This window comes from Lutra lutra, chromosome 1 (genome assembly GCF_902655055.1).
Source record: "Lutra lutra chromosome 1, mLutLut1.2, whole genome shotgun sequence".
Lineage (NCBI taxonomy): Eukaryota > Metazoa > Chordata > Mammalia > Carnivora > Mustelidae > Lutra > Lutra lutra.
The window spans coordinates 68252093-68273950 of record NC_062278.1 but is presented as its reverse complement, the minus strand read 5'-3'; the positions used below and the strand labels follow the sequence as shown (position 1 = coordinate 68273950).

Below are 21858 nucleotides of genomic sequence, written 5' to 3'. Positions count from 1 at the left end.
ATGGAAGGCATTCTTGTCTTATTCTCAATATAGGAGACAAAACTTTAAACATTTCACCAAATAAGTACAATGTTTGCTTCAAAAATTTTTTAAATAGAAATGCCTTTCAGATATAGAATTTCCCCTATATTTCTAGCTTGCTAGGTGATTTTGTCATGAATAGATGATGAATTTAATGATATTCTCATTTAATTATATGATCATGAGATTTTTCCAATTGACTTACTTAATGTGATAAATTACATTGGTAGTTTTTTTTTTTTTTCTTTTTTTTCCAAAAGTTAAACCTGGATTACATTCCTGGCATGAAGTTGACTTGGTTCTGAGATATCACCCTTTCATATATCACTAAATTTTATTGCCTGACATTTTACATAGTAGTTTTGCATCTATATTCATAAAAGAGATTGGTCTATAAGTCTCCTTTCTTGTGATGTGCTTGCTGAGGTTTTGATATAAAAAATATACTGGCCTCATAATATAAAATAATAAAATATTCCCTCTTTCAAAAAAAATTCCTTCTTTCTATTCTCTGACAGGTTTTCTGAAAGAATTGTAGTATTCGTTATTTTATTATTTTCAAGTAAGCTCTATGCTGAATGTGGGGCTTGAACTCATGACCCTGAGAGCAAGAGCTGCATGCTCCACTGACAGAGCCAGCTCGGCATCCTGATAATATTCTTTTTTAAATGATTAGACAAGGGGTGCCTGGGTGGCTTAGTGGGTTAAAGCCTCTGCCTTCAGCTCAGGTCATGATCCCAGGGTCCTGGGATCGAGCCCCACATCGAGCCCCACATTGGGCTCTCTGCTCAGCAGGGAATCTGCTTTCCCCTTTCACTCTCTGCCTGCCTCTCTGCCTACTTGTGATCTCTATCTGTCAAATAAATAAATAAAATCTTTAAAAAAAAATGTTTAGACAAATTTCCAATGAAGACATCTGGGCCCAAGGTTGTCTATGTGAACAGTTTTTAATTTTAATTCTATTTTTTAATAGATATATGAATATTCATATTTTCTGTTTCTTCTAGAGCCAGATATATTAGGTTGTATTTTTTATAGTATTCTCTCTTAAATTTTACTACTATAGAGTTGATCATAACTATCCTATTATCTTTTAATTGATGGTAGGTAGTAGTGAACCCTTTTTTAATCTTGATGTCCTCTTATTTCTTCTGACAATCTTATAAAACTTCACCAACTTATTTCCATAAACAAACAAGTTTTTTTGATATTTGCTATTGAACATTTCTTTTCTATTTCATTAATTTTTTCCTTAATATCATTATTTTCTTTTTTATTTTGGGGAGGACAATTTTGATATTTTTAACTCAAGGGTAATTAGATAATTGAATTTTAGTCTTTTTTTTAAGTAACATATAGTTATGGGAATGTTTACCTCTAAACATAAATTTATATGTATCCATATATAATGACATGTTTATTTTCACTCTCTTCTTGTTTGAGATATTTTTAAAAATTTTGTGATTTCTTCATTAACAACTAAGTTAGTTGGAGGTAAATTGCTTGATTTTAAAAGATTATTTCCTTTATATATTTTTGTCATTGATTTAAAGTTTAATTCCCCTGTGGTCAGAGAACATTCGATATAATTATTATAATTTTTTGACATTTATTGGCACTTATGACCCTGCATATGATCAGTTTTGGTCTGTATCCCATGTGCATTGGAAAAAAAAATGTACATTCTTGAGTTGTAGTTTAATGTTCCAAATATATCCATTAAGTTAGTTATTATTTCTGTTCAAAAGTTATTATGTATTCTTTTATGACTTTTAAATCACCTGCAGAGAAAGGTTTGTAATAATTTCTTTCATTTATTGCAAAATTATCTATCCTTTCTATCAATTTTTGCTTGAGGCTCTGAATTCAAAATCTTGGTGGATTCATTGTTTTATTTTGAAATAGTACCTTTCAACTTTAGTAATACTTCTTGCTTTAAATTAAACTGTGGTAGGCAGAATTCTAAAATGTTCCCCAGGATTCCTGTCCCAGGATAATCCTGTATAATCTCTGGGACTGTGACTGTAATAGAGAATATATCACTCCTATGAGTAGACTTTAAGAAGGGAGACTATTGAATGGACTTGGCCTGATCACATGATCCCTATAAATGTAGGTATAGAGGTTAAAGATAAAAATAATTCTGAGATTTGAACATAAGAAGTACTAGAAGCATTGTCACTGGCTTGAAAATGGGAAAGCCACATGGCAAGGAATGCATGCAGTCTCTGGGAGCTCAGATGACCCGCACTGATGACCAAGGAAATAAACGGGGATATTAATCCTACAACAACAAGGAACTAATTCCTTTCAACAAAAATAATGTGTTTGGAAGCAAATTTGTATTACCTCGGAGCCTCTAATGACAACTCAGTCTGGCTGACCTCTTGATTTCAGAGAGAGAGAAAGAGAAAGCTTATGCTGTGCACAAATAAGCTGGGCAGAGGGAGAGAGAATTTTAATCAGGCTCCATGCTCAGCCTGGAGTTCGATCTTAGGACCCTGAGAGATCCTGATCTGAGTCGAAATCAGGAGTGTGTCTCTTAACTGACAGCCATGCAGACACCCCATCAACAGAAAGAATACATTTGGAAGCAAATCCATTTTCCTTGTGTCCCCAGTAACAACTCAGCTTGGCTGACTTCTTGATTTCAGTCTCATGATACCTTCAGTAGAAATCCCAATCATGCAGGGGCACCTGGGTGGCTCAGTGGGTTAAAGCCTCTCCCTTCGGCTTGGGTCATGATCTCAGGGTCCTGGGATCGAGCCCCGCATCGGGGTCTCTGCTCAGCGGGGAGCCTGCCTCCCTTCCTCTCTCTCTCTCTGCCTGCCTATCTGCCTACTTGTGATCTCTGTCAAATAAATAAAATCTTAAAAAAAAAAAAAGAAATCCCAATCATGCAGAGTCAGATATCTGACCTATGGAAATCTGAGTTAATAAAAGGATGTTGTTTCAACTTGCATGGAAAAGTGATAGAAGTTTTCTACACCAGCATTTTGAATTATTTACATTGTATAATTTTTCATACATTTACTTTAACATTTTTGCTATGCATATATTTAATGTGTCTCTTGTAAGCAGCTTAGAATTTGGTTTTGTTTTTTATTCAAACCATCTTTGTCTTATAATTGGAGAATTCAGTCAAATTATATTTAGTGTAAATAATGATATATGTGGATTAATTCTACCAACCTCACAATTATTTTCCATTTGCCTAACCTGCTGTGTTTTCTTTCTCTTTCCTTTCTGTCCTTATAAGGATTAATCACATTAAAATTATTATTCTATTAGTTTTTGAGCATCATAATAGTATACTATTATTTTGGTGATTACCACAAATATCATAAAATCGATCCTTAAATAGTTGACCCAAAATTACCCTGGTAAATTTACATTTTCCCAGACAAAACAAAAACATTAAATATTTTATTTCTATTTTCCTCTCCCATATTTTGTGCTATTATGATATATTTTCATTTTCATTGCAATACTATTAAAAATTATTAAACATTTTAATACTTTTACCAACACATATTATTCTTCTAAAAATTCAATATTTATTTAAATTTATTCCTGTAATTTTTCCATTGTTCTTATTTAATTTCTGTATTTTAATTAGCTAGGATTGTTTTCCTTCTACCTAAAACATTCCCTTTAGTTTAGTTTAGTTTTTTTTGTTTGTTTGTTTTTTAATTAGTGCTGTTCAGCTGGCAACCATGCAGTATTTGTTCTTTTGAGATTGGCTTATTTCACTGAGCATAATATCTCTAAGGTTCATCCATGTTGTAACATAAAAAGATTTCTTTCTATTATAAAAGGCTGAATTGAATAACATTCTATTGTATGTAATACTTTTAAAAACCTATTTATCTTTTGATGGTTATTGAGGTTGCTTCCCCCTCAATGCTACTGTGAATAATGCTGCAATGAACCTTTACAATTCTTGTGAATATCTAGCTAGAAGTGGGATTGCTGGGCCACAAGGTAATTCTACTTTTCATTATTGAGGATACATAATACTGTTTTTGATAATATCTATACCATTTTAGATTCCAACTACCAGTGCACAAAGTTTCCAATTTCTCCTCATCTTTGTTAACTCTATTTTTTTGTTGTTATTTTATAGTGCCATCTTGACAGGTATAAAGTGATATTGTGGTTTTCATTTGTATTTCTCTAATGAGTATTGATTTTGTATAATCATTTCTTTTTCTATTTATTTATTTATTTATTTATTTATTTAATTTGACAGAGAGATCACAAGCAGGCAGAGAGGCAGGCAGAGAGAGAGAGGGAAGAAGGCTCCCCGCTGAGCAGAGAGCCCAATGGGGGGCTCGATCCCAGGACCCTGAGATCATGACCTGAAGGCAGAGGCTTAACCCACTGAGCCACCCAGACACCCCAATGAGAAGTGATTTTGAACAGCTTTTCATATGCTTGTTAGCCATTTGTGTATCTTCTTTGGGGACATACCTATTTAAGTCTTTTGCCTGTTTTTAATTGGATTTTTTTTCCTCTTGAGCTGTAGGAGTTCTTTATATTCTGAATATTAATCCCTTATCAGATATATGCTTTGCAAATATCTTTTCCCATTCCATAGGTTGTGTTTCTCCTCTGTTGATTGATTCCTTTGATTCACAGAAGTTTTTAAGCTCAAGGTAGTCCCATTTGTCTATTTTTGCTTTTGTTACCTGAGTTTTTGGTGTTACAACCAAGAAATAATTGCCAAATCCAATATCATAAAAATTTCTCCTATGTTTTCTTTCAGGAGTTTTATAGTTTCATGTTTTACATTTAGGATTTTCCATTTTCAGTTGATTTTTGTATTTGGCATAAGGTAAATCCATTTTTATTCTTTTACATGTGCAAATTCTATTTTCTCAACATCATCTGTTGGAGACACTATCCTTTCCCCACTGGATAGCCTTGGTAACTTTATCAAAGATCTGACCATATAGATGGCAATTTATTTATGAGTTATCTATTCTGTTCCAAAGGTTTATATGTTTGTCTACATTTATAGGTCTATATATGTCTATATATATATATGTGCCAATATAATTCTGTTTTGATTACCTTGTATTATGTTTTAATTATCATGTGTTGAATCCAGGAAGTGTGAAGACTCTAGCTTTCCTTGTCTTTCTCAGGATTGTTGTGGATATTTGTGGTCCTCTGAGATTCCATGTTAATTTTAGGATTTTTTTTTAAATTTCTGCAAAATACACCATGGGGATTTTGATAATGATTTAATCTGAATCTGTAAATCACCATGTGTAGTATGAACATTTTAACAATATTAAGTCTTCCAGTCTATGAACATGTGGTATCTTCCCATTAATTTGTGTCTCTAATTTCTTTCTTCAATGTTTGTGGTTTTCATTATTAAGAGTTTGCTTACTTGGTTAAGTTTAATTACTAAATTTTAAATTCCTTTTCATGCTGTTGTAAATGGGATTGTTTTCTTAATTTCCTGTCATATTGTTCATTGTCAGTGTACAGAAATGTAACTGATTTTGTGTTTTGACTTTGTAGCCTGCAACATTTCTGGATTTTGTTGTAAGTTCAACAGTGTGTGTGTATGTGTGTGTGTGTGAATTTATAAATTCTTCATACAAGATCATGTCTTCTACAAATAAAAATGATGAGCTAACTGGGTGATGGGCATTAAGGAGAGCACATGATGTGATGAGCACTGGGTGTTGTATGCAGATGATGAGTCATTGAATACCACATCGAAAACTGGAGATGTACTATATGTTAGCTAATTGAATTAAAAAAAAATTGGGGTGTTAGGATCTCCTACTGTTTTTGTGTTATTACTTCTTTCTCTCCTTAAGTCTGTCAATGTTTGCTTTAAATATTTGGGTGCTCTGCTGCTAAAAACATATATATTTACAACTTCTATTTCTTTCTGGTGAATTGGTCATTTTATCATTATACAATTGTACTTCTTTGTCTCTTATGACAAATTTTTTTTGTTAAAGTATATTTTTTCCTATTTAAGTAAGGTCATTCCTGCTCTCTTTGGATAGCATTTGTACAAAATACATTTATCCATCCTTTCACTCTCAGCCTATGTATGTCCTTATACCTGAAGTGAATTTCTGTAGAGAGCATATAGTTGGATCCTTTCCATTTTTTAATACATAACAACCACTTGCTTTGGGAATTAATCCATTTATTTTTAATGAAATCACTGACAAGAATTTATTATTGTCATTTTAAAATTATATTCTATCTTGTATTTATTTTGTCCTACATTTTCTCTCTTTCTACCTTCCTTTTTGTTTCATTGACTTTTTATAGTGACATGCTTTGATTCTGTTTTCATTTTCTTTTGTACATATTCTACGGGGATTTTCTTTGTGATTACCATGTGTATTATATAAGAGATTTTATAATTATACCAATCTATTTTAAACAGATACCAAGTTAACTTCATTTGCATTAAAAAACTACTCCTTTACAATTCCCCTTTCATTTTATGCTTTACCAATGTCACAAATTACATCTTTTTAGATTTTTTAAATGTTAACATAGTTTTATGTAGTTTATCAATTTATTTTTTTCATACTAAGTGTACTCTTTTTTTTTTAATTTTTAAAATTTATTTTCAGCGTAACAGTATTCATTGTTTTTGCACCACACCCAGTGCTCCATGCAATCCGTGCCCTCTCCAATACCCACCACCTGGTTCCCCCAACCTCCCACCCCCCACCCCTTCAAACCCCTCAGATTGTTTTTCAGAGTCCATAGTCTCTCATGGTTCACCTCCCCTTCCAATTTCCCTCAACTCCCTTCTCCTCTCTAACTCCCCTTGTCCTCCATGCTATTTGTTATGCTCCACAAATAAGTGTACTCTTTAATCCCCATACCCTGTATCACCCATCACCCCATCCCTCTGGTAATGATCAGTTTGTTCTCTGTAAAGAATCTGTTTCTTGTTTTGTTTCTCTCTCTTTTTTCTTTGCTAGTTTTTTTTTTTCCTTAAATTCCACCTATGAATGAACTTATATGGTATTTGCCTTCTCTGACTTATTTCACTGAGCATTATACTCTCTAAGTCTACCCTAATGTTGTTGCTAATGGCAAGATTTCATTATCATTTATAGCTGAGTAATATTCCCTTGTATATATACTGCATTTTCTCTATTTATTCATCTATCAATGGACACTTGAGCTGCTTCCATAGTTTGTTTTCTGTAGTATTATTTACAATAGCCATACAGGTTCATGTATCTCTTGAATTAATGTTTTTGTTTTTTGAGGGTAAATACCCAGTAGTGCAATTACTGGATTATAGGATAGTTCTATTTTTAATAATTTGAGGAACCTCCATACTGTTTTCCAGAGTGGCTTCACCAGATAACATTCCCACCAACAGTGCCTTAGGGTTCCTTTTTCTCCACATCCTTGGCAACAATTTTTCTTTCTTGTGTTGTTAATTTTAGCCATTCTGACAGGTGTGAGGTGATGTCTCTTTATAGTTTTGCTTTGTATTTCTCTGATGATGAGTAGTGATATTTGCCATCTGTATGTTTTCTTCGAAGAAATGTTTGTTCATGTCTTCAGCCCATTTTTAAATTGGATTGTTTTGAAGGGTATTGAGTTGTATAATTTCTTTATATATTTTGGATACTAACCCTTTATCAGATATGTCACTTGCAAATATCTTCTCCTATAAGTTGCTTCTTTTGTTTTATTGGTTGTTTCCTTCGCTGTGCAGAGCTTTTTATGTTGATATAATCCCAACAGTTTCATTTTTATTTTGTTTCCTTTGCCTCAGGAGACATGTCTAGAAAAAATTGCTATGGCTGATGTCAGATTACTGCCTGTACTCTCTTCAAGGATTTTTATGGTTGCAGGTCTTACATGTAGGTATTTAATCTATTTTGAGTTTATTTTTGTGAATGGCAAAAAAAATCCAGTTTCTTTTGCATGTGGATGTCTAGTTTTCCCAATACCATTTGTTGAAGAGAATTTTTCCCGTTGTATATTCATTCTTTTGTTGAAGACTTGTTGACCAAAGAATTGTGGATTTTTTTCTGTTTTTGTTGTTGTTGTTCTGTTCCACTGATCTATGTGTCTATTTTTATGTCAGTACCATACTGTTTTGATTACTATCACTTTGTTTTTTTTTTTTTTAAGATTTTATTTATTTGACAGAGAGAGATCACAAGTGGGCAGAGAGAGAGAGATTGGAGGAAGCAGGCTCCCCACAGAGCAGAGAGCCCGATATGGGACTTGATCCCAGGACCCTGAGATCATGACCTGAGCTGAAGGCAGAGGCTTAACCCACTGAGCCACCCAGGTGCCCCTGATTACTATCACTTTGTAATGTGACTTAATATCTGGAATTGTGAAACTTCCAGTTTGTTTTTCTTTTTCAAGATTGCTTTTGATATTCAAAGTCTTTTGTGGTTCCACACAAATTTTAGGATTGTTTGTTCTAACTCTGTGAAAAATGATGTTGGTATTTTGGTAGGGATTGAATTAAACCTGTAAATTGCTTTGGGTAGTAAAAACATTTCAACAATATTTGCTCTTCCAATCCATGAACAGAGACTGTCCTTCCATTTCTTTGTGTCATCTTGGCTTTCTTTCATCAGTGTTTTAAACTTTTCAGAATATAGGTCTTTCACCTCTTTGGCTGAGTTTATTCCTAGATATTTTGTTGGTTTTGGTGCAATTATATATGGGATTGTTTTCTTAATTTCACTTTCTGCTGCTTCTTTATTAGTATATAGGAATGCAATAGATTTCTGTACATTGATACTGTATCCTGTGAATTTACTAAATTCGTTTATCAGTTCTAGTAGTTTTTGGGTGGAGTCTTTTGGGTATTCTCTGTATAGTATCAAGGCATCTACTAATAGTGAGTTTTATTTCTTCCTTACCAATTTGGATGCCCTTTATTTCTTAATGTTGTTTAGTTTCTGTGTAAGACTTCCAATACTATATTGAATAAAAGTGGTCACAGTGGACATCCCTGTTTTGTTCCTGATCTTAGGGGAAAATTTCTGTTTTTCACCATTGAGTATGATGTCAGGAATGGGTTTTCCATATAAGGCCTTTATTATGTTGAGGTTTGTTCTCTCTAAACCTACTTTGAAGAGGGTTTTTGTCATGAATGGGTATTTGTCAAATACTTTTTCTGCATCTATTGAAATGATATGATTTTAATCCTTTCTCTTATTGATGCAATTTTATATAGCTTTTTAAAAATGCTTTATCTTATAAATTCTAAACTTGAATTTAAAGTTGTTTATATACTACCACTATATAAAGTGGTATATATAAAATATATAAAGTTATTTATATACTATCACTATATATACCATTATATACTGTGTTACAGATTTTGATTTTGCCTATATATTTTCTTATGCTTTATTTTGCTGTCTAGTGTTCATTCATTTTGACTTGAAGGTCTCCCTTTAGCAGTTCTAGTAAGGCAAGTGTATTGGTGATAAATATTCTCAGCTTTTGTCTTGGAAGTTCTTTATTTCTCCTTCATTTTTGAAGTAGTTTTCCAGATACAGTATTCTAGGCTGGCTTTTTTTTTTTCTTTCTTGCACTTTGAATATATCAAACCAGTCACTCTATCCCAAAATGTTTCTGCTGAGAAATCCACTGATATCTTATGGGAGTTTCCATATAACTGATGAGTAGCTTTTCTGTTGCTGCTTTCAAGATTATTTCCTTGTGTTTGGCCATTTGATTATGATGTATCTCAATATGGGCCTCTTTGGGTTCACCTTCATTGGTGTATTTGGAGGTTCTGGAATATAGTTGTTCATTTCCTTACTCCGATTTGGAAAGCTGAAAACTTTTCTCTCTCTTCTCCTGCTGGGACCTCCACAGTGCTTATATTGATCTACTTAATGGTATTCGATAAGTCCTTTAGGCATTTTTGTTTTTCTGACTTGATAATTTTCATATTACCTATCTTCAACTTTGCTGATTCTTTCTACCGATCAAGTCTTCTGTTGTATTTTCCTCCAAAATATCTTTTTGTTTCTTTTTTGTAGCTGCTCTTTATTAATATTCTCATTTCATTCACTCATCATTTTCCTGATTTTATTTAGTTGTCTGTGTACTCTTATAATGCATTGAGCTTCTTTAAGACACTTATTCTGAACTGTCAGGTAATTCACAGGTATCCATTTCTTTAGGGTCACTTCTTGGAGGTGTTTTTTGTTCCTCAACTGGGCCATATTTCACTATTTCTTTGTGCTTCTTGTCATATCTTGTTTTGGATTTAGTACTACAGCCACCTCTTATGAATTGGCTTTGTATAGGGGAAGACCTTCACCAATCAGTCCAGGTAGAAATCCTGGGGGCTTCTCAAAACCTTAAAGAAGATGTGTCTTCTTTGGGCTTGTGCATATAATTTCCTAATTAGGTTTCCTGTTTCTTTATCAGTGGCTTGTAGTCTCTTGCTCACTCTGTTGTCTCCCAGCAGCACTGTAAGTTTTTTGGTGCTTCAACAAACTACTGAGCTCTTTTATTCTCTGCCTGCAGGTGTCCATGTTTCATCAGTACTTTAGATTCTGTTTCACCTGAGTGAAATCTCTTGGGGATACCCCAGAAAAGGAGGAACAATGAATGTGCATTCTGTTTCTCTATTTCCCTCTCAAGAAAGAAGATGCAAGTTGGACTTGCCACCTGAATATGAGCTGTGAGAGTTTTTGTTAAGTATAGGATTCTGGATTATCAGTTGTTTTATTTCAGCACTTGAAACAGATCAGATTTTCTTCTGACTTCCATGGTTTCTGATGAGAAATCCACTGTCATCCAATTGGTTTTACACTATCAGTAAGGCATCATTTGTTTCATTGTTTTCATGATTTTTTACTTGGTGTTCAGTGTTCAGAAGTTTGACTATGATGGGTCTTGTAGATTACTTGTTCATTCAACTTCTGAAAATCTATAGGATCATGTCTATTGCCAAATTTAGGAAGTTTTCAGCTATTATGCCTTATGTGATTTTTCAGCCTTGTTATCTTTCTTCTTTCCTTCCTCGTAGACTTGCAGTCACCAGAGAAGAGGAAAATGTGTGGCTCCTCATTATTGCTGGGTGGTGGTTGGAATTATGGTTCCCACATGATCTCCTCTAACACTACAGGTGATGGGTTTCATTACCACCCAGCAGGGTTAAAAGTTCCCTATTCAGTTTTTGCTCACTGTCAGAAACTGATGCTCCCCTCTTAGCCTCTGGTGGAGTGGGTTGTTCTAGGCCATAGATTTTTCTGCGGTGATTGGATTATTTTCTAACAGTTTTCTGTCTTGATAGGTCCCCTTACCTCATCCTTTGGCAGGCTTTTTTATTGTTTTGTGTGTGCCCCCTGGCAGTTCTAAGTTCCCAAGTACTTCAGTTCCAATTCTGGGATATATGGAGCAAAAAGAAAACCCAAGAAACTCACCATCATGTCATTTCTGGGGTGTTGGGGGGCCCTAGACATCATCACTTCTCTCCACCTTTTCCAGTCATCTTATGTTTTTTTTTTAACATAATACCCAGGGCTTTGGGTGGTACTTAGTGGGAAAAATAGGAAGAAGTATATCTGTTCCATATCTCATAAGGACAGCCTCTTATAATCTTTTAAATATCATGCTTATCTGTTGTTATGTCTATTTTCATTCCTAATATTAGAGCATGAAGTCAGTTGATATAGGAAGTAATAATATTTCTGGTACTTCCTAGAACACAATTATAGGAAAGTGTAAAAATTCATTAAATCTTTTGTTGATTAATTGGTGGACTCACACATCACATCCCACTTACCCAGTAATAATAATTTCTGGATATGTTTGTGTTCCAAGGTTCCAAGCTCCTCCACTTATTGGCCACTCCTAAATAGATTATTCAGGAAGAATTTATGAGTTTTATTTTTTAAATTTAGATAACAAACTTTTTAAATGAAAACATTTGAAAATAATGGCAAAAAATTCACTTAAAAAGAAATAGCTGTAAAGTAACAAAGGATGAAGTGTGCAGCTAGCTTTTAATTCTTTCTTTGGACAAAACAATTCCAAATGCACAATTCCCTCTCCTTTAAAAAAATTAATTTTAGCAAATATTACTATTTATTTAACAAGTATTTTAATCATACAACCACAGTGTTGCTATATTTGTCACATAGTCTGTGTGCCACCAAACGATTATAATTCTGCTTAACACAGAATACTATGTAAATTGTGCTCTCTTGAGTTGTCCATTCCAACAGACTTGTGCAAACAGAAAACATAAAAAGGGAGTCTATTGCTATTGTAAGTATTTGAATCCTTTAAATACAACAAAATGTATTTTAGAAAATTATTTAACAAATGACTGTTAATTATGTCTTATTAACCACTGAATAACAATTAACTGAAAAGAGTTGACTCTTGAATTTTGAGAAACATAATCATATAAAATAATTAAAAACTATATTTTATGATTCAATTACATGCTAATATAAATATATACGATAGATAAGTATAATCTCAGTGTATGTATAAATTAAGTATATAAGAAATGTATACTCTTATAGGCTTAAAGCTGTGTAGCATTTAAAAAATTTTAATTTCACAAGTTATGTCTTTTACAGACAACAGCTTATGGCCTCGAAAGAATTTAGTTCAAGTCTTCTTATATGGAAGGTCAGAAAAGAACAGGAAATAGTATGATCATATAATATGAATATAAAGAAAACTTATTTTTCATTGTTACTTTTACCTTATTACTGTATCCTTGTTTTTTATGCTTGACTCCTATAGAGTAGAGTACTAGAATCAGATCTGGTGGGCAATCAGCAAAATATGCTGTGCATGTAACTGGTGATTCATGAATGTCCATGGGATACGGATTTTCAAAGATTGGAAAACTAACAGATGAAGACAATATATTAGTGTTATTTTGCAAAGATTAAAAAATGAAATCACTTCTATAAAACAAATCCTAAAATCTTCTAAATATTATACATTTCACTTACTTGTTTAAGTATCATAAAATAAGGATCAAATACATGAACAAGAATGCTCTTTTAAGATTATCTGTAAAGTGTAATATGAATACAGGTATAATTTTACTTGAATAAATTCTCTGTCTTTTCTGTAATTCCAAAATTCCACAGTGACACCACTTTGGTAATATGGGTCGAATGAATTAGGTTAAACTGAAAGTGTATTCATCATGTTGACTTATTAGTCAATGTATTAAAGCATATTAGGTGTTTTATCTATGTATAGTTTCATGTAAATATAAATGTTAAAATATCTTAGTAATTTAATGCATTTTCCAGTGAGGTAATACATATACAAGTGTTTCTGTTTTTTTTTTTTTCTTTTGGCAGGAATAATTGAAAGATAATTTTCTGTTTAGGTGTCTGTATGATTATATATGCTTAAGATCATTTCCAAGGTAATCTAGAGAACATCGTGGGAATATAGACTTATGGATATGGTATATTTCATATCCTCAAGCCTACCATAATTTTAAAAATGGGTATCAGTATAGAACCACATTAAGAATTCTTATAGCCAAAATATATTGGCTATTAAAAAGTAGCAAAATGTCATTTCACATATTTATATAAACTAATGAAAAGTGTAAGAATAAATGTATATACTGAAAACACTGAGTATTAAAGCTATAGTGGGCCTTGAAAGATATTAGCCAATTAATATAATTATATATAAAATATAATTAATATAATTAATGTAATATAATAATATAATTGGTTAATAGTAATTAATATAATAAATTCTTGGTTAAGAAACCAAGAAATATGGCACAGAAAGAAGAGTACCACTGAGATCAGAATAGTACATTTTGATAAAACCAATATTAGAACTTAGAGGAATAGACATAAATCCATACATGTATATGAAATTTAATTAAGTTTAATGTTGATAAATAAAGTAGCCAGGCAAAATCAGTGATGATGATCTTATGGCCCTAATCCTATATCCCCTTCAAAATACTGAAATATTATATGCTGCAAATGAACATAAAAAACTTGGCTCTGGTATATTTTGGTAAAGATTTATTTATTTGAGAGAACATGGTAGGGAGGGACATCTCCAGTAGATTCCCTGCTAAGTAAGGAGCCCAGTGCAGGGCTCAATTCTACAACTTTGAGATCATGACCCAAATTGAAATGAAGAGCCAGACACTTAACCAACTGAGCCACCCAGGTGCCCATTTCTGACATTTTTAAATGACAGAAAGTAGAACTCAGGCTGTATGTCATTCAACAAAAATTTACTGAGAACCAACTCCATGTGCAGACAAAGCTCCTCCTTCATGATACCTACAGTCTAGTAGAGAATCTTTAAAACAATTGTAAACAAATGGAAAATTTTATCTGGGTCAGAGCTATGAAGGAGAGGAGCAAGGGAAGTATGCAAGTCTGGAATAGGATATTTGACCAAGTTATATAGGCAATGAAAAAAAATTTAATGAAGTAATGATATCTGAGTTGAGTTTCTTACAGATAAGATGCTAATAAGAAGAAAAAGGAAGGGAAAATTAATACATGCAGAGGAGAGAGAATGTACAAAACTTCTGCATGTAAAGGTCTAAGAGAAGATCAGTGGGTCTAGAGTACAGAATGAGGGAAAATCAGAGTCAGGAGAAAGATAGCAGAGTAGTAGGATCCTGAGCTTACTTTGTCTCATGGATACACCAAGATAACAATGACATCTGTGCAACTAACTCTGAAAATGATCTAAAGACTGGCAGAAGAGACTTTCCATGGTCAATTGTAGAGAAGAGACCACACTGAAAAAGGTAAGAGGGGCAAAGATGTGGTTAGAAACCAAACTCCTGATAGGACTAAACACAAATGACAGGGATACCAAGCATTGGGAAGCAAGAAGATTATACCCCACACCAGGCATCCCAGGCATTGGGGATCTGCACTGGGAATGGGTTTAACTCCAGGAAAGCCAGAGGGAAGTAGGAAACTGAGCCTCTGCCCTTAAAGATCCAGCATAATAAAAAACCCCACTGAGAAACAGCAGAGAATCAGTAGTTTGAAAATTTACTAATCTCAAAATGTGCAATGGAGGGACAGTGATCTTCAGGAAACTTCTCCAAGAACAAGTGTTAGTGGGTGTCATTTTTCCTCCCATCCCCCAGCCTAGATAGCTGGACACTTGCAAGGCAGCCCTAACATTCTCTACCTATCTTTCTAGCACTGTGTGCCCTACCCAATCCATCCCACATGCCACTGCAAAGCAGCTCCTGCCCCTCTATATCCTGCAATCATCCATGGTAGGGACCAGTGCCACTCCAAAATGACTCCTGCCTTGGGGAGAGAGGGAGATAACCCCCACAACAGCATGCCTACAATTCCAGCAACCAGGCCTTTTAGTGACTATGCAGAGAGAGAGCCCTGTTGGTCAGTGTACCCTCAGTTATTGTAGAGACTGCAAATACCTAGTCTAGTTCTTGGCCCACCTATCAACAAAAGCCTCTGTGGGCCAAACAGGATAAAACCTTGCTATGGGGTGTGCCTCTGCAGAGGCTAACTGTAGACAGTTAGGCTGACTGTTGACCCTACCCACCTATAAGCCCATAGAGACCTTAGGCCCCTCAACAGCACAGGGACAAAACCCTGTCCAGTGCACTCAAAGCAGGCAAAGTGGATCACTGCTGATGACTGGGCTGAGGACAGATACTGCCCAGTCACAAACTAGGGTGTACACAGCCCTAGAGATTATCCCCCAGGAGCATCTAGCTCTGGTGACTAGGGGAATTATCATGAAAAGGCACCACAAGGCCTCTTCCTCTACATAAGGCCATGATTTTCAAGACCAGGTGATATAGCTGACCTCCCTAACACAGTAAAACATAGATTTAGACAAAATGAGACAGAGGGGATATGTCCCAAAATCAAAGAACAAAATCACAGCAAAAGACCTAAGCAAAGCAGAGACAAGCAGTATGCCTGATAAAAAAGCAAAGTAATGGTTATAAAGATATTCATTGGACTTCAAAAAAGAGTGGATGAATTCAGTGAGAACTTCAATAGAGATAGAAAATATGAAACAGAGCCAGGCAGAGATGGAAAATACAATAGTTGAAATAAAAACACACTAGACAGAATAAAAAGCAGATTAGGGTAGGTGGAAGACAAGATATTGGAAAGGAAGAAACTAACCAAGAATTAAAAATATGAGAATAGGTTAAGGAAACTCAGCAACATCACTGAGTATTAACATTCACATTATAGGGATCCAAAAAGGATAAGAGAAAGAAGGAGGCATAAAACTTTTTTGAAGAAATAATAGCTGAAAATTTCCCTAATCTGGGGAAGAAAACAGACATCTGATACAGGAATCACAAAAAGCCCCTAATAAGATTAACCCAAGAAGGTCAACACCAAGACATATAATAATTAAAATGGCAAAAAGTAATGGAATTTTAAAAGCAACAAGAGAAAAAAAACAAAACAGTTACATAAATGGAAATCCCATAAGGCTATCAGCTGATTTTTCAGCAGAAACTTTGTAGGCCAAAAGCTAGTCCCATGATATATTCAAAGTGCTGAATGGAAAAAACAAGCAACCAAGAATATTCTGTCCAGCAAAGTTACTGTTCAGAATAGAAGGAAAGAGAAAATGTTTCCCAAACAAAAGTTAAAAGAGGTCATCACCACTAAACCAGACTGATAATAAATGTTAAATGGAATTCTTTGAGTGGAAAGAAAAAGCCCTAACTAGAAAAAAATTATGAAAGGAAGAAAGTTCATGGGTACAAGCAAACATGTAATGAAGGTAGTAGATTAATCACTTAGCCAGTATGGAGGTTAAAACACAAAAATAGAAAATTATATCTAGAAAACCAGTAAAAGTATATACAAAATAAAAATATGTAAATTATGACATCATATACATAAAACATGGAGACAGATTAAAAATTTAATACTTTTAGAATCCATTCAAACTTAAGCAACCATCAAGTTAATATAAACTGCCATACCCATGTTATATATGAACTTAATGGTAACCACAAATTAAAAACCTACAGTAGATACACACAAAATAAACAGAAAGTAATCCAAGCATAACACTAAAGAAAGCCATCAAATCATTAGAAGAGAGAGAGAGAAGAAGAAAGGGACAGAGAAAAACTACAAAAACAACTAAGAAACAATTTACTTTAAAGGGGATAAATGCTCCAATCAAAACTTACATGACTAAATGGTTAAAAAGAACAAGACCCATCTATATGCTACCTACAAGACACGAGACTCACTTTGGACCTAAAGACACACACAGAGTGAGAGTGAAGGGCTGAAAAACCATAAACCATGCAAATGAAAGCAAAAACAAAACAAAACAAAACCTGGGGGTAGCAATACTTAGATAAAAAAGACTTTAAAACGAAGACTAATGAGAGATAAAGAGTCACTACGTAATGGTAAAAGGAACATCCAAGAAGATGATATAACAATTTTAAATACCTATGTACCCAAATTGGAGCACCCAAATACATAAAGCACATATTAACAAACACAAAGAGAAAAAAATTGATAGTTATACAATAATATTAGGGAACTTTACCACCCCACTTATATCAATGGATAGATCAGACAGAAAATCTAAAGGAAATAGTGCCTTTGAATGGCACAACAGACCAGATTCATAGAGATAAATAAAGATCATTCCACCCCAAACCAGCAGAATACACATTCTTTTCAATTGCACATGAAACATTCTCCAAGATAGATCCCATGTTAGGTCACAAAATAAGTCTCAAAAAATTTAAGAAGATTAATATCATATCAAGCATCTTTTCTAATGACAATGATAGGAAAATGAAAACTGCAAGAAGATCTGGAAAGAACAAACATATAAACCAACTATGAACCAGCCAGTACATCAACCAAGAAATCAAAGAGGAAATAAAAAAATACATGGAGACAAATGAAAATAAAAACACAATAGTCCAAAATCTTTGGGACATGGGGTGCCTGGGTGGCTCAGTCGGTTAAGTTTCTCCCTTTGGCTCAGGTCATGGTCCCATGATCTCTGGGATCTAGCCCGATGTCAGGCTCCATGCTCAGTGGGGAGTCTGCTTCTCCCTCTGCCACTCCCCCTGCTAGTGCTCTTTCGTGTGCACATGCTCTCTGTCAAACAAATAAATAAAATCTTTAAAAAAAAGTTTGGAAAACAGCGAAAGCAGTTGTAAGAGAGAAGTTTATAACAATACAGGCTTACCTCAAAAAATAATAAAAACCTCAAACAACCTAACCTTATAATTAAAGGAGCCAGAAATTGAAGAACAAAGCTGAAAGCCAGTAGAAGAGAGGAAATAATAAATATTAAAGAGAAATAAATAAAAGAGAGAAAAATATGCACACACAATAGGAAAGCTCAATTAAATCAAGAGCTGGTTATTTACTTTTAAAAAAATATTTTATTTATTTATGTGACATAGAGTGAGAGAGCATAAGCAGGAGGAGTGGCAGAGGGAAAGGTAGAGCAGATTCCCTGCTGAGAAGGGAACCTGTTTTGGGGCTCAAACCTAGGATACTAGGATCATGACCTGAGCCAAAGGCAGGTGCTTAACCAACTGAGCCATCCAGGTGCCCCAGAATGGGTTCTTTAAAATGATTTTAAAAAACTGATAATCTTTTAGCCAGACTCATCAAGGAAAAAAGAGGGAGGACACAAACAAAATCAGAAATGAAGAAAAAATAATTAACACCACAGAAATACAAAAGATTATGAGAATATTATGAAAAATTATATGCTAACAAATTGGAAAACCTAGAAAAAAATGGATAAATTTCTAGAAACATAATCCTCCACAACTGATTTAGGAAAATAGAAAATATGAACAGAACTGTTACTAGTAATGGAATTGATTCAGTAATCAAAAACTCCCAATAAACAAAACTACACTAGACAGCTTCACAGACAATTTCTACCAAACATTTAAAGAAGAGTTAACCCTTTTCTTAAATGATTCTAAAAAATAGAAGAGTAATGAAAATTCCAGATTCATTCTATGAAGCCAGCATTACTGTGACACCAAAAGTAGACAAAGAACTACAAAAAAATTTATGGGTCAATATCTCTGATGAACATAGATGCCAGAATCCTCAAACAAAATATTGGCAAACTACATTCAACAATATATTAAAAGCATGACTCACATGATCAAGTGAAATTTATTCCAGGTATACAAGGATGGTTGTTATATGCAAATCCATCAATGAGATATATGACATTAATAAGAAAGAGGATAAAAACCATATGACCATCTCAATATATTCAGAAAAACATTTGACAAAATACAACATCCATTCCTCATAAAAACTCTCAACAAAGTGAGTTTAGAGGGAATATACCTCAACATAATAAAGGTCATAAATAAAAAACCCACAGCTAACATCATACTTAATGGTGAAAATCTGAGATCTGAAGAGAAGGGTGTCCACTCCTGCCACTTTTATTCAACATAGTACTGGAAATCCTAGCTGCAGCATTCAGACAAGAAAAACAAAACACATCCAAACTGGTAAGGGAGAAGTAAAACTGTCATTATTTGCAGATGCCATGAGATTATATATAGAAAACCCTAAAGACCATCAAAAAACTACTAAAATGGGTAAGTGAATTCAATAAAATTGTGGGATGAATAATTAATACACAAAAATCTGTTGCATATCTGTACACCTATAATGAAGAAGCAGAAAGACAAATTTAAAAATAATCCCACTTACAATTTCACCAAAAAGAATAAAATACCTTGGAATACACTGAACCAATACACTGAACCAAGGTAATGAAAGACTTGTACTCTGAAAACTATAAAACATGATGAAAAAAAGAGGACACAAACAAATGGAAAGGTATTCCATGCTCATAGGTTGAAAGAATATTATTAAAATGTACATACTACCCAAAGCAATCTTCACATTTAACTCAGTCTCTATCAAATCAGCATTTTTCATAAAACTAGAAGAATCCTAAAATCTGTATGGAACCACAAAAGACCTCAAATAGCCAAAACAATCCTTTTTAAAAGATTTATTTATTATATTGGAGAGAGACTGGTGGGGAGGGGCAGAGGGAGCAAGAGAATCTCAAGCAGACTCCACACTGAGAATGGAGCCCCATGCAGGGCTCAATCCCCCAAGCCTGAGATCACAACCTGGGCTGACACCAAGGGTCAGATGCTTAACTGACTGTGCTACCCAGGTGCCCCCCACCAAAGTAATCTTGAGAAAGAAGAACAAAACTGGAGGTATCTCAACAATTCCAGATTTCAAGATGTACTACAAAACTGTAATAATCAGAACAACATAGTACTGGCAAAAACAAAATAAAACAAACAAAAATCCAAAAAAACTCAGACACATAACATAGTCCAACAGAACAGAATAGAATGTCCAGAAATAAACCCACGTTTATATGGTCAATTAATCTACAACAAAGGAGGCAAGAAGACACAATGGGGAAAAAACAGTCTCTTCAAATATGGTGCTATGAAAACTGGACAACTACATGTAAAAGAGTGAAATTAGACTACTTTTTATGCCATATACACAAATAAACTCGAATTAAAGACCTAAACGCAAAACCTGGAACCATATAACCTTTGGAAGAAAACATAGGCAGTAATTTCTTTGACACCTACTGTAGAAACAATTTTCTATCTATCGCCTCCAGCGAAGGAAACAAAAGCAAAAATAAACTATTGGGACTATAACAAAATAAAAAGCTTTTATGACAATGAAGGAAACAATCAACAAAATGACAAGGTAACTTACTGAATGGGAGAAGATATTTGCAAATGATATCTCTGATAAAAGGTTAATATCCAAAATATATGAAAAACTTACACAAATCAACACCAAAAAAACCCTATAAATAATCTGATTAAAAGCAGACACTTCTCCAAAGAAGACATACAAATAGCTAACAGACACATGAAAAAAATGTTCATCATCATTGGCCATCAGGGAGATTCAAATAAAGATCACAGTGAGATACCACCTTACACCAGTTAGAATGGCCAAAATTAACAAGACAGTAAACAACACGTGTTGGAGAGGATGTGGAGAAAGGGGAACCCTCTTACATTGTTAACGGGAATGCAAGCTCATGCAGCCGCTTTGGAAAACAGTGTGGAGATTCCTTAGGAAATTAAAAATAGAGTACCCTATGACCCTGCAATTGCACTACTGGGTATTTACCCCAAATATACAGATGTAGTGAAAAGAAGGGCCATCTGTACCCCAATGTTCATAGCAGCAATGGCCACAATCACCAAACTGTGGAAAGAGCCAAGATGCCCTTCAACAGACGGATGGATAAAGAAGATATGGCCCATTTATACAATGGAATATTACACCTCCATTAGAAAGGATGAATACCTAACTTTTGTATCAACACAGACAGGACTGGAGGAGATTATGCTGAGTGAAATAAGTAGAGAGAGTCAAGTATCATATGGTTTCACTTACTTGTGGAGCATAAGGAGTAACGTGGAGGACATTAGGAGAAGGAAAGGAAAAGTGAATTGGGGGATATCAGGAGGGAGAGATAAAGCATGAGAGACTGTGGACGCTTAAGAAACAAACCGAGGTTTTTGGAGGTGGGGGGGATAGGTGAGCTTGGTTGTGGGTGTTAAGGAGGGCACATATTTCATGAAGCACTGAGTGTGGTGCATAAACAATGAATCCTGGGGGCGCCTGGGTGGCTCAGTGGGTTAAAGCCACTGCCTTCGGCTCAGGTCATGATCCTGGGGTCCTGGGATCGAGCCCCGCATCGGGCTCTCTGCTCAGCAGGGAGCCTGCTTCCCTTCCTCTCTCTCTCTGCCTGCCTCTC

General features: G+C 34.4%; 1 protein-coding gene across 5 annotated transcripts in view; it reads right to left on the bottom strand.

Moving 5' to 3' along the window:
• The window catches only part of STXBP5L (syntaxin binding protein 5L), a 411169-nt gene that overhangs the window by 151744 nt on the left and 237567 nt on the right, over window positions 1-21858 (bottom strand). For all 5 annotated transcript variants that reach the window (XM_047726199.1, XM_047726189.1, XM_047726217.1 and 2 more), the window contains exons 13-14: window positions 12746-12893; window positions 11813-11880 (exon numbers count right to left, since the gene is read on the bottom strand). In XM_047726199.1, coding sequence (XP_047582155.1) covers window positions 11813-11880; window positions 12746-12893 — 216 coding nt within the window. The remainder of the gene's footprint in view (window positions 1-11812; window positions 11881-12745; window positions 12894-21858) is intronic.